The 16,852-nt window shown below is 38.3% G+C and overlaps 1 protein-coding gene across 3 annotated transcripts in view; it reads right to left on the bottom strand.

The window, feature by feature from the left end:
* Positions 1–760: 760 nt before the first annotated feature.
* The window catches only part of LOC149084041 (pancreatic lipase-related protein 2-like), a 35,234-nt gene continuing 19,142 nt past the window's right edge, over positions 761–16,852 (bottom strand). For 2 of the 3 annotated variants that reach the window (XM_089234382.1, XM_089234384.1), the window contains exons 3-9: positions 11,487–11,602; positions 11,027–11,286; positions 10,738–10,884; positions 10,506–10,614; positions 2,355–2,471; positions 1,339–1,443; positions 774–1,224 (exon numbers count right to left, since the gene is read on the bottom strand). In XM_089234382.1, the coding sequence (XP_089090508.1) occupies positions 971–1,224; positions 1,339–1,443; positions 2,355–2,471; positions 10,506–10,614; positions 10,738–10,884; positions 11,027–11,286; positions 11,487–11,592 (1,098 nt within the window). In that variant the 5' untranslated portion in view covers positions 11,593–11,602 and the 3' untranslated portion in view covers positions 774–970. Of the gene's footprint in view, positions 1,225–1,338; positions 1,444–2,354; positions 2,472–10,505; positions 10,615–10,737; positions 10,885–11,026; positions 11,287–11,486; positions 11,603–14,650; positions 14,880–16,852 lie in introns of those variants that run through there. The other variant, XM_089234383.1, reaches the window with a different exon arrangement.

Below are 16,852 nucleotides of genomic sequence, written 5' to 3'. Positions count from 1 at the left end.
AGAGTAATTTTTACGAGGAACGTGTGGCATGATAAGAATCATAATGCTGAATTCTTCAAAAGTGACAGGGAGAAGGAAAAACTGGCATTTTTAGAATTCTTTTGACATTATGCCGAATGGCTTCCTGATTTTCAACTCACGATAACCGAATGTTTTTTGGTATCTCTAATGTTAGAGACTTGACAATCACTTTCAAATTACTCGTTACGGCAAGATTCTTGTTATAAGAAAGCTGCACTCTTTATAGCTGACTTATACTGTATATCCCGTGATATTTATATCCGCGTGCTTCAGCATCAGAAAATATGGTATTGTATTCGAAAAAAAAAAAAAAATTAAAAGCATTAAAGCTGTATGAGAAGCTCGCATGGTCCAAATAACTATTACTACTACTTTTATCTCTCTGAGAGATGTGAAGTAGGGTGTCCCCGGTCCTGCACATGCGCCTCTTGAACATTCCTCCTTACTGCTTCAACATTCTTTTTAGTCTTTTCGTAGGAGTTTTATGCAGGAGAGTGGCCTCTCGTCGTCCATCTTTGAACAAGAAAGGATTTGCCGCTTCAAGAGATGTCTCGGAAATCGTTGAATACAAAGCAACAGCGATTGGCTGTAGCGTTGATACTAACGTCACAATTTTACACAGATGTGAATTGGGAGACAAGAAATGTACTAGCGGACTCATCGTCCTCCTGGGAAAAACTAGTTTTAAGTTCCGGGACTAACGAGAAAGACAACGACAATTTTCCCTCGTGATTGTTATGCTGTCGTTATAATGGATTTTTATTGAAATTTTCATAAAATATTTTATTCTCTAGGCATTACATCCACGTACAAGCTTTGGAAAAAACTATAATTTTTTTCATTTACGCAAATGAGAGGGGGGAAATCTCAATGAAATTGATGGACGAATTATCGATAGCTTCGAAAATCCAAAAGAATTCGATTATCGAAAATCAATCACTGCGTATTATCACCCTGTTGGGATAACCGATAGATATTCGGCGGACGTATCCAAGTAGAATTTGGATCCCGCGGGCAGACCAGGTATTGGAGTGGAATCGTAGCCCATGGTAGCTCTCCGGTTTGATTCGCAGGCGCCCTTCTGGTAATCGTCGTAACTCGGACATTCGGTTCCGACGAATTCGCAGTCGCTCACGTCCTTGATCGAAGCGAGGAAGTAGTTTCTCGCAATGTCGTGATCACACGATCGTTCAACGACAGTTTCTGAAATAGAAATAGAAGGAAGAACAAAACTATCAGAATGATTTCTGAGGTATTGTTGTGAAAATATCTGTATTTATATTATGAATTGCTCTACATCTTAGTTTGGCTCGTTACCTGTATCGATCGGCAGGACTGCTTCTGCAATATGGCAGGCTGGTTGGCGACGCCCTCCGTTCGGGTAGAAATCCAAGTCTCCCACGATGTCCGTTGTCCCATATCCTGATCACCAAATATATCAGGGTTATTACTTCCTTCCAATTACTCGATAGAATTTGATAAATCTCAAGACTTTGCTTTAGAATAAAGTATCTTTTTCCGATTCTTCTGATAAAGCAATGTGCGTATATGTTACGATAAATGCGATAAATTTGGTTATTATGCGTAATCGCTGCTCATTATGGTAAGCTTAATAAATTTCTAATATAAAATTTCTAAATAAATTAATCACTTTTATTGGCGATTATGCATAGTACCCAAGCGTCGTTGGTGAATTCCATAAATATTAAAAAAAATTATCACTTCTATCTGTGATTATGCATAATTCCCAAGTATCTCGTCATGATAAATCGTACTATATGATATTTCATACATTCTATATTCATACATATTCATACTATATTCATACATGTATTATATCATTATATCGGGGTACGGTCGTGAAATTTGTTATCATTATACCGGGGTCCGACAATATTCATCGCACATACTATACTCATTTGGAATTTCTCTTTTGGTATCTAACAAATTCACCATTTGAACGAAGGCATTATGCATAATCACCGATAAACCGCTGTATGCCTCAAGGGACGGGACAGCAATATATATGATTGACTGATAATCACAGATAAAGGCTATGAATTCCAAGTATTTATCAAATCTTCCAACGACTTTTGGTTATTATGCATAATCTCCGGTAAAAGTGATATTTTTCTAGTATTTATCAAATTTACTGAAGGCGATTGGGTATTATGCATATTCACCGTTAAATCAGATAAATTTGGGAAACTTACCAAGACGACTGTTAAGTATGCGTAATAACAGGTAAATTATCTTTGATAACCGATTTATCCCATTTATTGTAACATATATCTTTCCATTATAGAAAATACTCTACAAGTGTTACACGATACCTTCGTCTTCATTGTCCGCCATATTTGTATGTATGACATCGACGAAATCGGCGTCTTTAGCTTCCAAATGCACGACACTCGCAGTACCAGTGTAATAAGGACCTGCAGGATCCAACCCTGAGTAATAGATGCAAGAGACGTTAAGGTAATATACAGGGTGTCCTGTAAGTTCTAATGTGTCCGTTATCTCATCAACCATCTGTCGTAAACGGAAAAATAGAGTGAAAATACAAAGAGTAACAAAATGAGAAATGTAAATTTTTAAACGGTCCCCCCTGTCCTCAAACTTTCAATTAGAAAGTTATTGCCTTGAAAGTTTTCAAGTGCGATATTCGAATTCAAAAATTGCAGAAAAGTTGGGAAAGGGCAGCATAAATGAGAGGGGATGAGTGTTGTGTGTGTGTGTCTCTATTAGTTTTATTTTTTTCTATTCTTTCATAACGTTCCCCTGATTTTCGAATTCAAATATCTTAGCGAATTTTTGTTGGCATTGAGAGATATATGGCAACAACTTTCTAATTGGAAATCAGAGGACAAGGGGGCCGTTTAAATATGTAGATATTTTTAATTTTGTTACACTCTGTATTTTCACTCCCAAAACTGGTACAGGGTAATTTTTGAACGCGTTTTTATCATGTTTCAAACTGGAATCATACGTCTACGATGGACGGTTGAGGAGATAAAGGCCGTGCTAGCACTTATAGGACACCCTGTATATAAATTTTACGCAAGTTATCGCTCCACACAGCTTTCGCCATCTTAGTCTCGAAGTAAGTGCTTGGCTTTTTTAATGCAAATTTTGAAATCACATTCGCAGAAAAGTTGCCAAATTTCCGCTCCATTCACCAGATTTAGAATATAGTCGTTTTTTTAACGAGTTGAAGTTACGATTCTATAATACAGGATGGACATCCATTCCTTGGACAACGGAGGATTGGGAATGGAGTGTCCAAGGAGAATCTGACCGTAGAAACATATATGTTTTCGCTTACGAAAGGTTTTCGAATCACGTGAAGGTTTGTAAAAATATCGTAATTTTTTCAGGCGTTGTTTATGTAAATAGACAAAATTCAAGGTGGAAACAAATTAGTTGGGCAATATTTCGTAACTGATTAATTTTGCAAAATGAATAATTTTAAGGTACCAATTCAATAGCGGATGAGAAGTGAAATGTCCCGTAGATAATTTATGGATATTTCGGTGTTTGCTAAAGTGGGCAATATCGCTCCTCGGGGATGATGGAATGGTTCCGGGGAGAGGGGGGCGGTGGAAACTATTGGTTTAGTATGGGATCCTATGGGTTGGCTTCAGTCGGGGGGGGGGGGAGATGAGAAGAAAAAATTTTGAAGAAGTGGGTGATGGAGCAAAAAGTTCGGAAAACTATGGGACAGTTTTCCATAGATGTTTACGGAAAATTCACCGACCAATTATTTATCGACGGCAAATACACCGACAACAGTTCGACATGAGTCAGTGAGCCAATAAGTGAGGGAGGAATGACCGAGGGAGTCAGTAAATGATGCAGTATTTAGTGAGTGAGCGAGCGACCTAGAAATAGAGTAAGTGAGTGGACAACCTAGTGAGTGAGTGTCATGGTGGGCGACCCGGTGGTAGACTGAGAGACCGATTGACACAGTGGTAAGATGCTCGTCTTCCACTATGAAGCTACCGTCAAGGTCCACGGGTTCAAATCTGGGCAAAGACCATCAGAAACAAGCTTTTTACTTTCCGAGGTTCTGGGGCGATCCCCGACAGATGGCACCTTCATTTTTCACCTAACACCCCTGGTTGGAAATTGCCGTATGTCGATATATGACCGGAGTTAATGAGCGGCAAAGTAGTGGTAGCCTGAGAGAATTAGAGTAAGTGACCTGCTGAGTGAGTGTGTGACCTAGTCAGTAAGTGAACGACCTGGTGATTGAGTGCGTGTAAAAGAGTGAGCGGCAAAGTCAGTGAGCAACAGAGTTAGTGAGTAATAGAGTAAGCGACGTAGTTAGAGAGTGAGCAAAGCTGAACTTTCCAGCGGCTTTGAGAGTGAGTAAGCGACCAGGTGATATAGTGTATAACAAAGTGCATAACCTACTGAGCTGATGACAGAATAAGTGACCAAGTGAATGACAAAGTGAGTAACTGAGCGACCTAAAGCGTGAGTGAGTAATAAAATTAGCTACCTGGTGATTGACTGAGCGACCTGGTGAGAGAGAGAGAGAGAGAGAGAATGAGTGAGTGAAAGCGAGCTAGCTCTAGTGACAGGCCAGTCTCACTCATTCATTCACTCACTCGTTCACTTGCTCACTGGACCATTCATTCACTCATGTCGAACTGATGCCGGTGAATTGTTTGGCGGTGAATTTTCCGGACACGTTCTGAATATGTGGTGATTTTCGGTGACAAAAGCAACTTTTCATCTGAGTGGCAGAATTAAAAAATTATGTCAGGTTTCGGGGATCAGAAAATCCTCAATACAGCCAAGACCGGGAGGCTCCGCCGTTTTAGACCAGGGCTTCCTATAACCTTTTTCAGCCGCAACCCAAAATCAACAACAGAATTAGCTCTTCGTGACCCACGGGGACTCTTTGTTCTTCAAAATTAGTGAAACCAGTGACGCAATAAGTGCATGTATAAGAAGAGTGGAAGTGGATTTGTACGACTACTGTGAATCAAGTTTAGGTCGTGACCCATAGGTTAAGAACAACTGGTTTTGACAGTGCGGGCACACTCGACATTTTCACGAGTCCCGCTGATCACTAAGCCATAGACACACATATTACCAAAGATATCTGCCGCCCACAAGTGTCCTGTGAGGTATGCGTTGAAGCAGCACCTCCTAGAGATAGAGCATCTGTAGGTGGTGGAGCTGGTTTTAGCTGCATAGAGACCCCCTCTCTATGCAGTATTGATGATTTGCTGATCCCCGAATAATGACACTGAATCTTGGCGACAAAAAAAATAAATAAATAAAATAGTTACTTTGTCAAAAGTGATTATCAGAGATACGTAAAGTTTTAGAAAGGAAACGTCTGAGAGCACTAAAGAGGAGGTGTGAAAGAGAAAAGGATCCGGACAATCAAATAAGGTTAAAGCAATTATATCGAAAAGAAATTGCATTATACAAAAAGAAAGTCAACAGTGCAAAAAAAGAAGGCTGGATGAAGTTTTGTGAAAAAGCGACGGAGCCTTTTGGGAAAGCGTACAAGACTGTCACAAATACAAGTTCATTTCCTCCACAAACGTTCCTCGTGGATCCTGATCATCCAACAACATCTTTGCAAGCTGCCCAAAACATTTTAGAAGAAATTTTCCCCCAAAATAATGGGGGAAACGAAAATACTGTAAGGCAGTCAAGAAATACACAGAATACTGATACTAGAAACGATCCACCTTCAAGAAATTAATAGAATAATTGATAAACTAAATGTGAAAAAAGCTCCCGGTCCTGATGTGGTGGCCGCTGTGGTGGTCGAGTGGTTATAGTGCCGGACTCGTGATGCGAGGATCCGGGTTCGAACCCCACAGTGGTGGTCGGCTGAAGTTGGTTTTCTGTGGTTCCCAACTTCAAGGCGCAAATGCGAGCCGATCTCCCCGTTAAAAAGTCTCGCCACAGAGAGCAACAGTCCTACAACGGTAAATCATCCAACCATAACACTTCACTCATAGTTAGTAAAACTGGGGGCAGATGACAGCACTACACATAACAAGCATTACACATAAAACAAACTTTACGTCAGGTTGCACTACACGTACACGCACATTCCCGCATGTACCGATTCGTTGGGGGTTCGTTGGGGGGTTCCGCGGGGGGGGGGGTGCATGTGTGGTGTAGCAGTAGTAGGTAGGGGCTCGGGGATCCATGATGTTCTTAAGTCAGCCACCTCGTTGGGCAATTTGCCTGTTGTGGCGTTGTATTTGTATTTGTATTTGTATTTGTATTTGATGGAATAACAAACGCATTGATTAAAAGTATACATGCTTTCCACAAATTCTTTTTACTGACTCTATTCAATAAATGCCTCAGCTTCAATATTTTCCCTACAACATTCAAGAAAGGGCAACTGATACTATTTCTAAAACCAGGAAAAGATCCGAACAATATCAACTCATACCGTCCAATAGTTCTTCTAAACACAGTGGGCAAAATTCTCGAAAAGTTGCTGACCCAAAGGATCAACTACTACATCGAGAAAACGAAGTGGATCAGTGATAAACAGCATGGATTTAGAAGAGGATTCTCGACTGAGACAGCACTCTCAAAGATTCATGACAGCATACAAACATTTAAGAGCCAAAAACAAGATGTTGCCCTAATATCAGTAGATATTAAGGGAGCCTTCAATAACATTTCACATAAAACAATAGTAAAACAACTTCTCAACATCTCAATGCCGGACAATGTGAGAAGAACAATGATTGATGCAATCAGAGAAAGACATATATCCCTTTTTACAGATGAGGGCGAGGCCACTATAGTTCAAACGAAAGGGTGCCCTCAAGGTTCCTGTAGTGGGCCGATGCTGTGGAACCTTGTCATAAATGACTTACTCACAAAAAACTGGCCTGAAAATATAAAAATTCAAGTGTATGCGATGATATTGCTATGGTAATTGGTGATTCTACAATCCGCAAGGTCACTGAGCACGCAAAAGCAGCAATGGTATTATTGGATACTTGGCTCACGACAAATAATTTAGAGATCGAATTTTCCAAATCAAATTACTTGTGGATTTCTCACAAAAAGGGAAGACCAACCATTAGACTGCGAAACAATCCAATAAGACACAATATGAACATCAGATATTTAGGAATAATGTTTGATAGAAACCTGACATGGTTCAAACATGTGAATTATCTGATCACGAAAACACAGAAATGCTTACAAAATTTTAAAAGAATGGCTGGTCCTGCATGGGGCATTAATACGAAAATTAGAAATACGCTTTATAAAGTTGTCGCCATCCGCATTATAGCATATGGTGTTATCGCATGGTTCGGTGATCCCAAACAACAACTAAGAACAAAAGTAGACTCTCTTCAAAGAAAATTCCTGCTATTCATCACTGGAGCCTATTCCACAACACCAAACAGTGCGTTACAAGTATTAACTAACAATCCTCCTCTACATATACTTTTGGACAACGAAGTACAGAAAGCAAATTTAAGGCTAAAGCGTGAGATTAAAATAAGCAATGTAACATATCTTCCTACAGATGTAGAGCATAAACATCCACCATGGACGTATCACCCGGTGAAAGATATTTTGCCGACACAGGTCTTGACCACAGATGCAGAAGAATCAACAAATCGAATTATTTTCACAGACGGTTCAAAGACCGTGGACGGTGTAGGGGGCCGCCTACGTCAGTATATACATGGGTGAAGTAACAGACAAATGGAACTGCCGATTGCTAAATAACAACACTGTATTTCAAGCAGAGTTATACGCAATCTGGATGGCGGTCAGTTATGTAAAACAGTTTGCAGAGAAATCAACTATAAACACAGACAGCATGTCATGTATACAGGCAATACGAGACGTAGAATCCCCTCATAGCCTAGTGCATGACATTAGAAAAATACTGATGGACAACAGGAAGATTACAATACGGTGGGTAAAAGCTCATGTAGGCATTGAGGGGAATGAAATGGCGGATAAATTCGCGAAAGAGGATACAAAACATCAACTTGAAAACCACCTAATGAAATTGCCGGCATCCTATATTAAAAATCTGCTCTCGAAAGAAGCGTCGGAGAAATGGCAACACCATTGGCAAATATGCACAACTGGAAGAAAGGTCTTCGACGTTATACCAAAAGTGGGTAAAATGAAAGAAGTCATGCCGAGAGAAATAATAATGTTCCTCACAGAACACGGTCCATTCGGTTAATACATGCAAAGGTTCAAAATCAGCCAGACCAGCACGTGTAGATGCGGCCATCCGGGAAGCGCGATACACTATGTGACACAGTGTGAGTACACAAAGGGATACCATTTGGAGGCGCCGCCGAGCGGAAGAGAGATCTTGTGGAAACGGAAAATTATTTTGCAAAGATCTGCAACGAGAAAACTACAACAAGTCTTGGGCTATTTGATGAATAATAAAGAAACTATTTTGATAATAACTGAAAGCAGGGAACAATCCACTAATGATTCGGAAGTAGAATCTGAAACAGATGCAGATTCAACATAGAGGGGCGCACTTATATACGCTGCTAAACTATAATATTTTAGTAATACACCCTGTATAAATTATGAATGTTTTTGTATATACAATTTCATAGTATAATGGTGGTTTAGTAACCTTGAATATTTGTATGAGCTCATTATGGCATTTTTTCCAATATATGTGTGTCGTGCATAGTAATGTTTATGTGTATCAACAATTATATAAAAATGGAAATTTATATTATGTAAATAGTGTATATTATATAAATATATTATGTATATGTATGGGAAATTCAAATGTGATCGCTGCCACCCAGCACTGTGAACGGAGGCTGTGTTTGATTGTTCCCGCCGCACTTTTATAGTATGATAGTAATTTTATAACCTTGTATACCTTTATTTGTATGAGCTCAGGGTGATATTTGTACCCAATACTACCTTCATAGTAATGTTTATGTGCATTCCCAATAGTATAAAAAAGGGAAATTTTTGTAAAGTAAATAATGTATGCATGTAATTCAAATGTGAATGCCCAGCACTGACAACGGAGGCTCTGTTTGATTGTTCCCGTCGCAGTGCGGGCTATGTGTGTATTCTGTGTTGTATATAGGGGGGTTGTGTATAGGGGGTATGTTCTATAAGGGGAAGAGCGAGCAGAACACACTGTTCAGCGCTGTGGACGGAGGCTTTGTTTCTTCGTTTCCCGTCACAGTCGAGGCGCTGTATATATGTAATTTGTATGCATTGTGTATTTAGACCATTCTCAAATCTCTCCCACTTCAACATGCCAGCTTCTTTTTCTTCTTTCTTGTCCACAAGTCTTTTCCACCCTTCTTTTGAAATCCCAGGCTGCGGTCTCTGGCCCTTATGTGCCACTGGGCGCACGTGCAATTTTTCTCCCTAGTCATTGGATTCAGTCACCCATTTTAGTCAAATGGCTTGTACGTTGCATCGAGTTGATGGCTGTCTTCATGGGGAGAACGACGCGAGTAATTCGAAACTTGCGGGCAAGGGGAGCCACCACTATAAATCTTTGCTAACTTTTCCGACACAACTCTGCCTCTTTTGAGGTAACGGAAGTAAGGTGCTTTGCATCAGTCCGGGGCTGTGAGCGGTTCTATCTATCTATCTATCTACGTAAAGTTTTCGCCAAAACTTTTTCGAAATTTCGCAAAAAGCAAAGTTTTGAAATCAGAAATTTCGCACTTATTCACAAAAAAAAATTAAAAATAAGGGAAGAGAGAGAAGTACTTATAAACACTACTAACTCATGAAGTACTTTTTACAGATGAAATCTAATATTGTAGTAATCTCTATGTTCTCCCAATTTAAGCATATTTTTCAAGTGCTTTTTCCGAATTTCCAAAAAGTTGCATATACAGGCGAGTATTCTTATAACATAACCCGTATATAACATAAACCGTGGATATAACGTACGGTTGTGTAATCCTTAAAATTTGCAACTTCACGCGTCTATATATTTTACCTATTTTTACCTGTGTTATAAACTGTGATACCCTGCTTAAAAATATATATTATATATGGGATATCCGTTTATATCGGTTACCCGTTTAAATCTCGCCGACTGTATTTCAAATCATAAAACTGCAATGATTCCCCGAAATTGTGCTATTTTTCAGTCACGTTTATGACAATTACATTTTTCTAAAGTGTGAATTTAATTTCAATTTTTGCAGTTTCTGAACCAAACCCAAATTGAAAATATCTCGATGAATATTTCAATGCTTTTTATATAAATTACTTGTCAGAGCGTGATTTATTTTTCACCATAAGTTTCAGCATACAGGGTCAGCGTAGAAAATTAAACTTGCTTGTTTTACGTACAAAACAGAATAAAGATATCTCGCCCGCGTAAAAGCTTCTTATTTGAACTGCGATAAGCCCGGACATTAAATTGAAAATTTAATACTGTAATTTGTACTCCATTTATTTGCAAGAATTTTTTTTTTTTTTGCATTCCAAGAGTTTACCTGTTATTCTTTGAAGGTTCTTGATACGCTTCCCAACATATCCCGCAATCTGAGCACCGAGGCTATGGCCGATGACGTGCACTTGACTTGCGCTGACGTTACGTGAATCCTAAATTAATATTAATAAATTAAATTAATAAAATAAATAACTGGCACAGACTTTGCTATATATAAAATTTTTTATAGTAAAACTCATCTTTCTTCAGTTAATTGATTAGTTAGATTACCTCACCTGCAGAAACTTGATGAGCTGGCTCACTTGGGCACCAATCAACCTTGTATTAGCAACTGCTTGAGGATACTCTCCATGATTGCTCTTTGACCAGTCCACGATTATGACGTTGTACTTTCCGCGTTCGAGAAGAGCGTCTTTCATGCGCTAAATTGACAATTGTAAAGGACATGTTTTTGTAGTTAAATTAATTCGAAGCAATGCAAATTAGGAACTTCATAACTGCATTTTTAAACGATTTGTATGTCGCATGAATCCATTGAAAATGATATCACACGGTGAGACTCACCGAAAAAGCGTCAATTCCCGTAAGAGAACTTTTGTAACCGAATATAAGGATTTTCAAGGGCAATTTTTCATCGAATCCTGATTCTCGGACCGAATCCTCATTGGGTTCGAGATCGTAATTTTTGTCTTTCCGACCAGGTGTAAACAACTTGAATTTAGTGTCCGCTTCAGAAGGGTCGACGGGTGGCAAACTTTTCGGACGTTTTGAAGCATCGTAAAATGGAGGGCCAGTATCAAAGCATCCGAGTCCATCGTAACATACTTTGATGAACACATATATGGTAGAAAGATATATATACATGCATTATATTATGATCACTATCTTCCAGAAATCCACATTCATAAATTTGTATTAAAAGTGTCATCGAGTACATATTAGTTATATTTCCTTTGGCAAAAACACGGAATACATGTTTTAACCACGTATGATATTTTTTTGAATAAGAGAGAACAATATTTACCAATGGTTTCATTCGAAGTCGCATCTATAATTGGAATGGAATCCGCCAATGATGCTAGCGAAAGGCAGAAAAAGACTAGTGTCGATAACGGATTAATCGCTTCCATCTCCTATATCCTGCCAAAATATAAATACCACTCCAAAATTAAATTCTTTAGACATATCTTAAATTTGAAACGAATTTCATGTGAGTTTTGGTCCAGCTTCGTTTTCACGCAGATACATTGCTTATCGATAGCAGCACTCTTTAAAACAAGTCCAAACTCGCCACGCGACGCGAAGCCGAGGCGCGCATAAACCGGTTTCGACCACAGTATCATTGAAAATCGTCTCATGAAATGAATTGAAATGAAAATTACACGCGAGAGATGTAAATTATCGAAGGTTGGAGCTCAACTATATACAGAGACCTTTGATATGCGTATATATATATATACGGGGTGATTATAAAATAACTATCCCGACATATGGGCCCCTAACTATCATACCATTCACAGAAACTGAATGAAATTTTGGCATAAGGTATTTTGATGTATGCGCTCAAGAATGATATGGAAAACAACAGTGTCACTCTAACAGTTACGGTTACAGTGAGAAAATTTCGAAAATATCAAATGGCAACACCAAGTTTTTTGTATTGGAATGCGATCTCCATTGTGAAAAACCCTAAATAGCGTTGGAATGGCACCTGTAGCACGAAAATCCCCGGAGCTAGGCAAGGAAAAAGGACCTTGCCGTGCACCAGAGCATTAATGTTCAGCCTGATTAGTCCTCCAAGGTCATGTGGAAAATTTGTGAAACACAATAAAATGCTTTATTTCATGCTGCTTCTCTGTCCTTATTGGTTGTCCTCACTTTTAGCCTATCTACCGCCGGTGATTTTCATGCTACAGTTGCCGTTCGAACGCTATTTAGTGTTTTTCAGTATGGAGATCACATTCCAATACAAAAAACTTGGTGTTGCCATTTGATATTTTCGAAATTTTCTCACTGTAACCGTTAGAGTGACACTGTTGTTTTCCATATCATTCTTGAGCGCATACATCAAAATACCTTATGCCAAAATTTCATTCAGTTTCTGTGAATGGTATGATAGTTAGGGGCCCATATGTCGGGATAGTTTTTTTATAATCACCCTGTATATATGAGAAGAAAACTAAGTTTTAAAAATATTAGCTTTCCATTTGAATTTTTGAACCTTAGTTCTATGACGGTTAAATGAACTTGATTTATGTATTGGTAGGTATATAGGAAGAATAAAAATGATTCTGAATGCCAAGAAAATTTCCATGTATATTTCTATTTAAAAGTTATTAGTCACATAATTTTCAATTCATCATATGAGAACGCAATAAATGTTTGAACTATTTTTTAAGATATGCAGGGAAAAAGTGTTGCACTTTACATTTTTTTTCGATAAGAGATAAGTAAAATACGTTCGCGTTTAGAGTAGTGTAAGAAAGTTTGGTTTCTGTGTGCACATTTTCAGGTTAGATTGAGAAATTGCCACGAGGTGTCGTTTGGGATAATTCCGAACACTATGTTCGATGGATGCAATCAGAGTGCAGTGGTGTAGAGATTGCAGAAAACTTTATTTGTGATTTTTGTTGGCAGCGTTGTGTTGTAAGTGAGTTTCAACTCTGCTGTTGATGTTGCTTTTGCTATTTTTTAAGAACATAGATGCAAATGTTACTTAAATTTTTAGAACATGAAAGGCATTCATATATCGATTAAAAATAACTACTAGCTTTATATTCACCTTAGTTGTATATTTTCACAGGAACAATTGATTCCAGGGTAGATTATGCCATTTAAGTAATTAAATTAATTAATTTCATGAAGAACTGCGTAACGGAAACTACATTCCTTACTTAATTGACTCCGTGCGGTAAGAACAGCGTAAGCTCTTACAAAAAACAAAATTCTATGAAAACTTTAACTCTATAAAATCAAATGTTTTGTGGTTTTTTAGTTAGGTAATGAAACAGGGTATCTACCTATAGTAAATTTTTTTCATGAACTATTGCAAATAATTGAGTAATTAGACATTTCTCTTAAATGTTCGGCATTACCCAACTCTCCCCACTACATAGTAGTCCTTGTCAACAGCTTACCTGATACAAGTTTCCGTTATTGGAATCATAAACAATTTTAACGAATGGGTGGGCATACTGCACAGAGGCAGTAAGTAGCGTAAAATATGGTGCAATGCGCCTCTTTTTTTTTGGGTGGTCCTCTGCACCGCAAGTGTACTATGAGTAAGAAAACCTTCCAAGATATTTTATTTGCTATTTAAAGGTATATTTCATTATACGTTTACAAGTGAATGAGTTCATTCATATCCTTCAAACTCAAGTAATTCTTCTTGTCTTTGTTATCACTAAATCTTTATTATGGATGGAGCAATACTTTACTTCATGCAGCTAAAAACAACAAACTTTTGCAAAATGGATAATTTCCAGCTTTGGCCATATACTTTTTTTTCCTGTAAACATCCATTACTTGATTGTCTAACACACATAAGAATATCGAGCTTAAAAACTGTAAAATAAATACATTTTAAAGGGATGTGTGTGTGGATCAATATACGCCATCTTCTCTTAATTTAACGAACATGGCACGTGTGACCATTTTTTTATTTCATTGTTCCTTTTATGCAAACAGCATAGAATCTTACTTAACAAATTTTCCACGAAACATTGGCCATTTCCTAAAACCCGAATCGGCAATAAATTGCAGGTCCCGGTCTAATTAGTGCTCGTGTGCAGAAAATGGCCGTAGTGCGACAAAAATGGACAAATGATCCTAAAATCCGATGTAAAACAAATCATTTTTATGTTTACAAATACTAGATCACAAAGCAATCACTCACAGAAAAATCAGTGACTTTTAAAACTGTTTTTACTGAATTTATTTTATTTTCAAGCTGTTTGAAATTTCACAAAATTCATTTATTTCATAATAGTTTTTGAAAATATTTGTATACTTTCTTTATAATTAATCAATTGCCATAACGGCATTGCGATGAACTCTTGGTTCAAATTTTTCAGATAGAAAATATTCATTAATCATTATCCTCATTGAGCTCTCATCAATAAGATTGGCGTGATCATTACGTTTTAAACAAGTAAGTGCTTGCAATAATGATAGTAAGAGTTTACGTACTTGGTTCTTCCGCTTGAGTAGATGCCAAGCGAAGAGATGACTAAAAATTGTGAAATATATAGGGAATTTGTTTGGGCAAATCCAAGCAGAAATGGGGTTATACGACCATGTTAATGGCCGAGATCCTCACTCTCGAAGCAGCTGCAATGAACAGATAACGGCATGAACCGACAATTCCGTAAACATATTATTTTGAGTATACACGCAGTATATGCCACACTATCACAATCTGCGTCAATATTTTAATCGTTGTTTTTAAGCTTTCCATTTTGTCTATATGTAAACATAAAAACTTTAAAAAGATAACGAAAGAACCAAATTCTCTCTGATGTTTATTTTGACGACTGTGTGAATCGTGCGATTCGAAGCCGATCGGCACGTTCGGATTATGTTTAGGCAACGTGATAGCGCACGTGGATATTCATGATACAGTAGGACTTCAGTATAACGTTGACTACGTTTAATGTCATCCCGCCTATAGCGTCAGTTTTCTTTTTTTGGTCTTGCTAGTAGTCCACTCTCTTCGCCGCTGTGGTGGTCGAGTGGTCGTAATGACGGACTCGCATCGCGAGGATCCGGGTTCGAACCCCACCGACGCCGTAGTGGTGGTCGGCTGAAGTTGGTTTCCTGTGGTTCCTAACTTCGAGACGCAAATGCGAGCCGATCTCCCCATTGAAAAGTCTCGCCACAGAGAGCAACAGGCCTACAACGATTAATTATTCAATCATTATACTTCACTCATATTTAAAAAAAAACTGGTGGCAGATAGCAGCACTACAAATAACAAACATTACACAGAAACAAACTTCACGTCAGGTTTCACTACACGTACACGCACATTCCCGCATGTACCAATTCGTTAGAGGTTCCGCAGAGGAATATGGACGAGGTACATGTGTGGTATAGTATATTGTAGTAGTCCACTCTCTTCGCAGCAGTCAGTTGTTGAAAACCTCCGTATAGTTTCAGTATTACATAGTAGATATATTTTCAGTTTTTATGAATCGAATTTTTTACCATTTTTTGTGTTTTTTCTTTCTGGCCCACGAACAATATCTCATATTTCGCCCGCAAACTGAAAAGGCTGTACAACTTTCCTATACAGTAATACACCCGACTTACTCATGCTCATGATTAGGGGGGAGAAAAATGTCAGCTGTGTGTGCACTCAATCGTATTTAATAGCAGATTAGTTATTGCATCAGTATAAAAATATTTCAAAAAGATTCTATTTCTTTCCCGAATGTTATGTGAGCCGGGCTCTAGATCGGTGATTCCCAACGTGGGGCCCACGTTTTCAGCCACCTCAATGGAAGTTGCCTCAATTTGCCTGTTGTAGCATTTATATTTATAGGTAAGATAATATTAAAGATTTGATCGAATTCCGTACCATGCCAAGGTCTCTTCTTTCCAGACCCGCCTTTAGGGGTGTGACAGATATGATCATATACGATGACATTAGTAAAGGACCGTTTAGTAAAGGACAATTCTAGATTGTGGTGTCACAGCGAGTTTTTCTCTAATAGGGTTGTGAATAAATGGAATAGCTTACCTCCGGGGGGGGGGGGGGTCGTGAGTTCTTACACAATTGACGCATTTAAAAAGAAGCTATATCCATACCTAGATAAGATAGCCATAATCTTTTTACGGGCAATGCATTACATAATTATTTGCGCATTGCAAAAGTGCATTCACACAATAATAATATTCTGTTTTAACTAGCATTCACCAGTTGGTTCAGTGGGATTGCCAAGGGGTGACTCGGAGTGTTGGTGATCGATATGGTGTTAGCAGAGGTCGAGGAAGGATTCGAGGTCAGGTCAAGGTTCTTATGCAAATCCATGCTGCACATGTGATGGAAACATGAGGGAAGAGAAGAAAAGAAAAACAAGACAAATGATATAGATTAGAATGAGTTGGATAAGGTAAGGGAATGAATAAACCACAATACTTTTCGTAATCATAACAAAATAAGGAAAAAAGGTTATTAGACATTGGCATTCCTTCAGAAACAAACTTCACGTTAGGTATACCAAACAGAACAGGACATATTCTGACGTGCACAAATTCGTCAGAAGTTCTTCAGAGGAATGTTCAAGAGGTGCATGTATCGCTAAAGGCAGATACACGCTACACTGACGTGGCGTGTTGCCACACGTTAATGCGCGTGATATAATGTTCCACCAATGAATCTTCTGTAGG

Source organism: Pholcus phalangioides, unplaced genomic scaffold (assembly GCF_987345545.1).
Source record: "Pholcus phalangioides strain wild (caught in Gottingen) unplaced genomic scaffold, Ppha-v1.0 ptg000008l_1, whole genome shotgun sequence".
Lineage (NCBI taxonomy): Eukaryota > Metazoa > Arthropoda > Arachnida > Araneae > Pholcidae > Pholcus > Pholcus phalangioides.
Note: the sequence above shows the minus strand (reverse complement) of the source record. Positions and strands in the feature narration are given on the sequence as shown.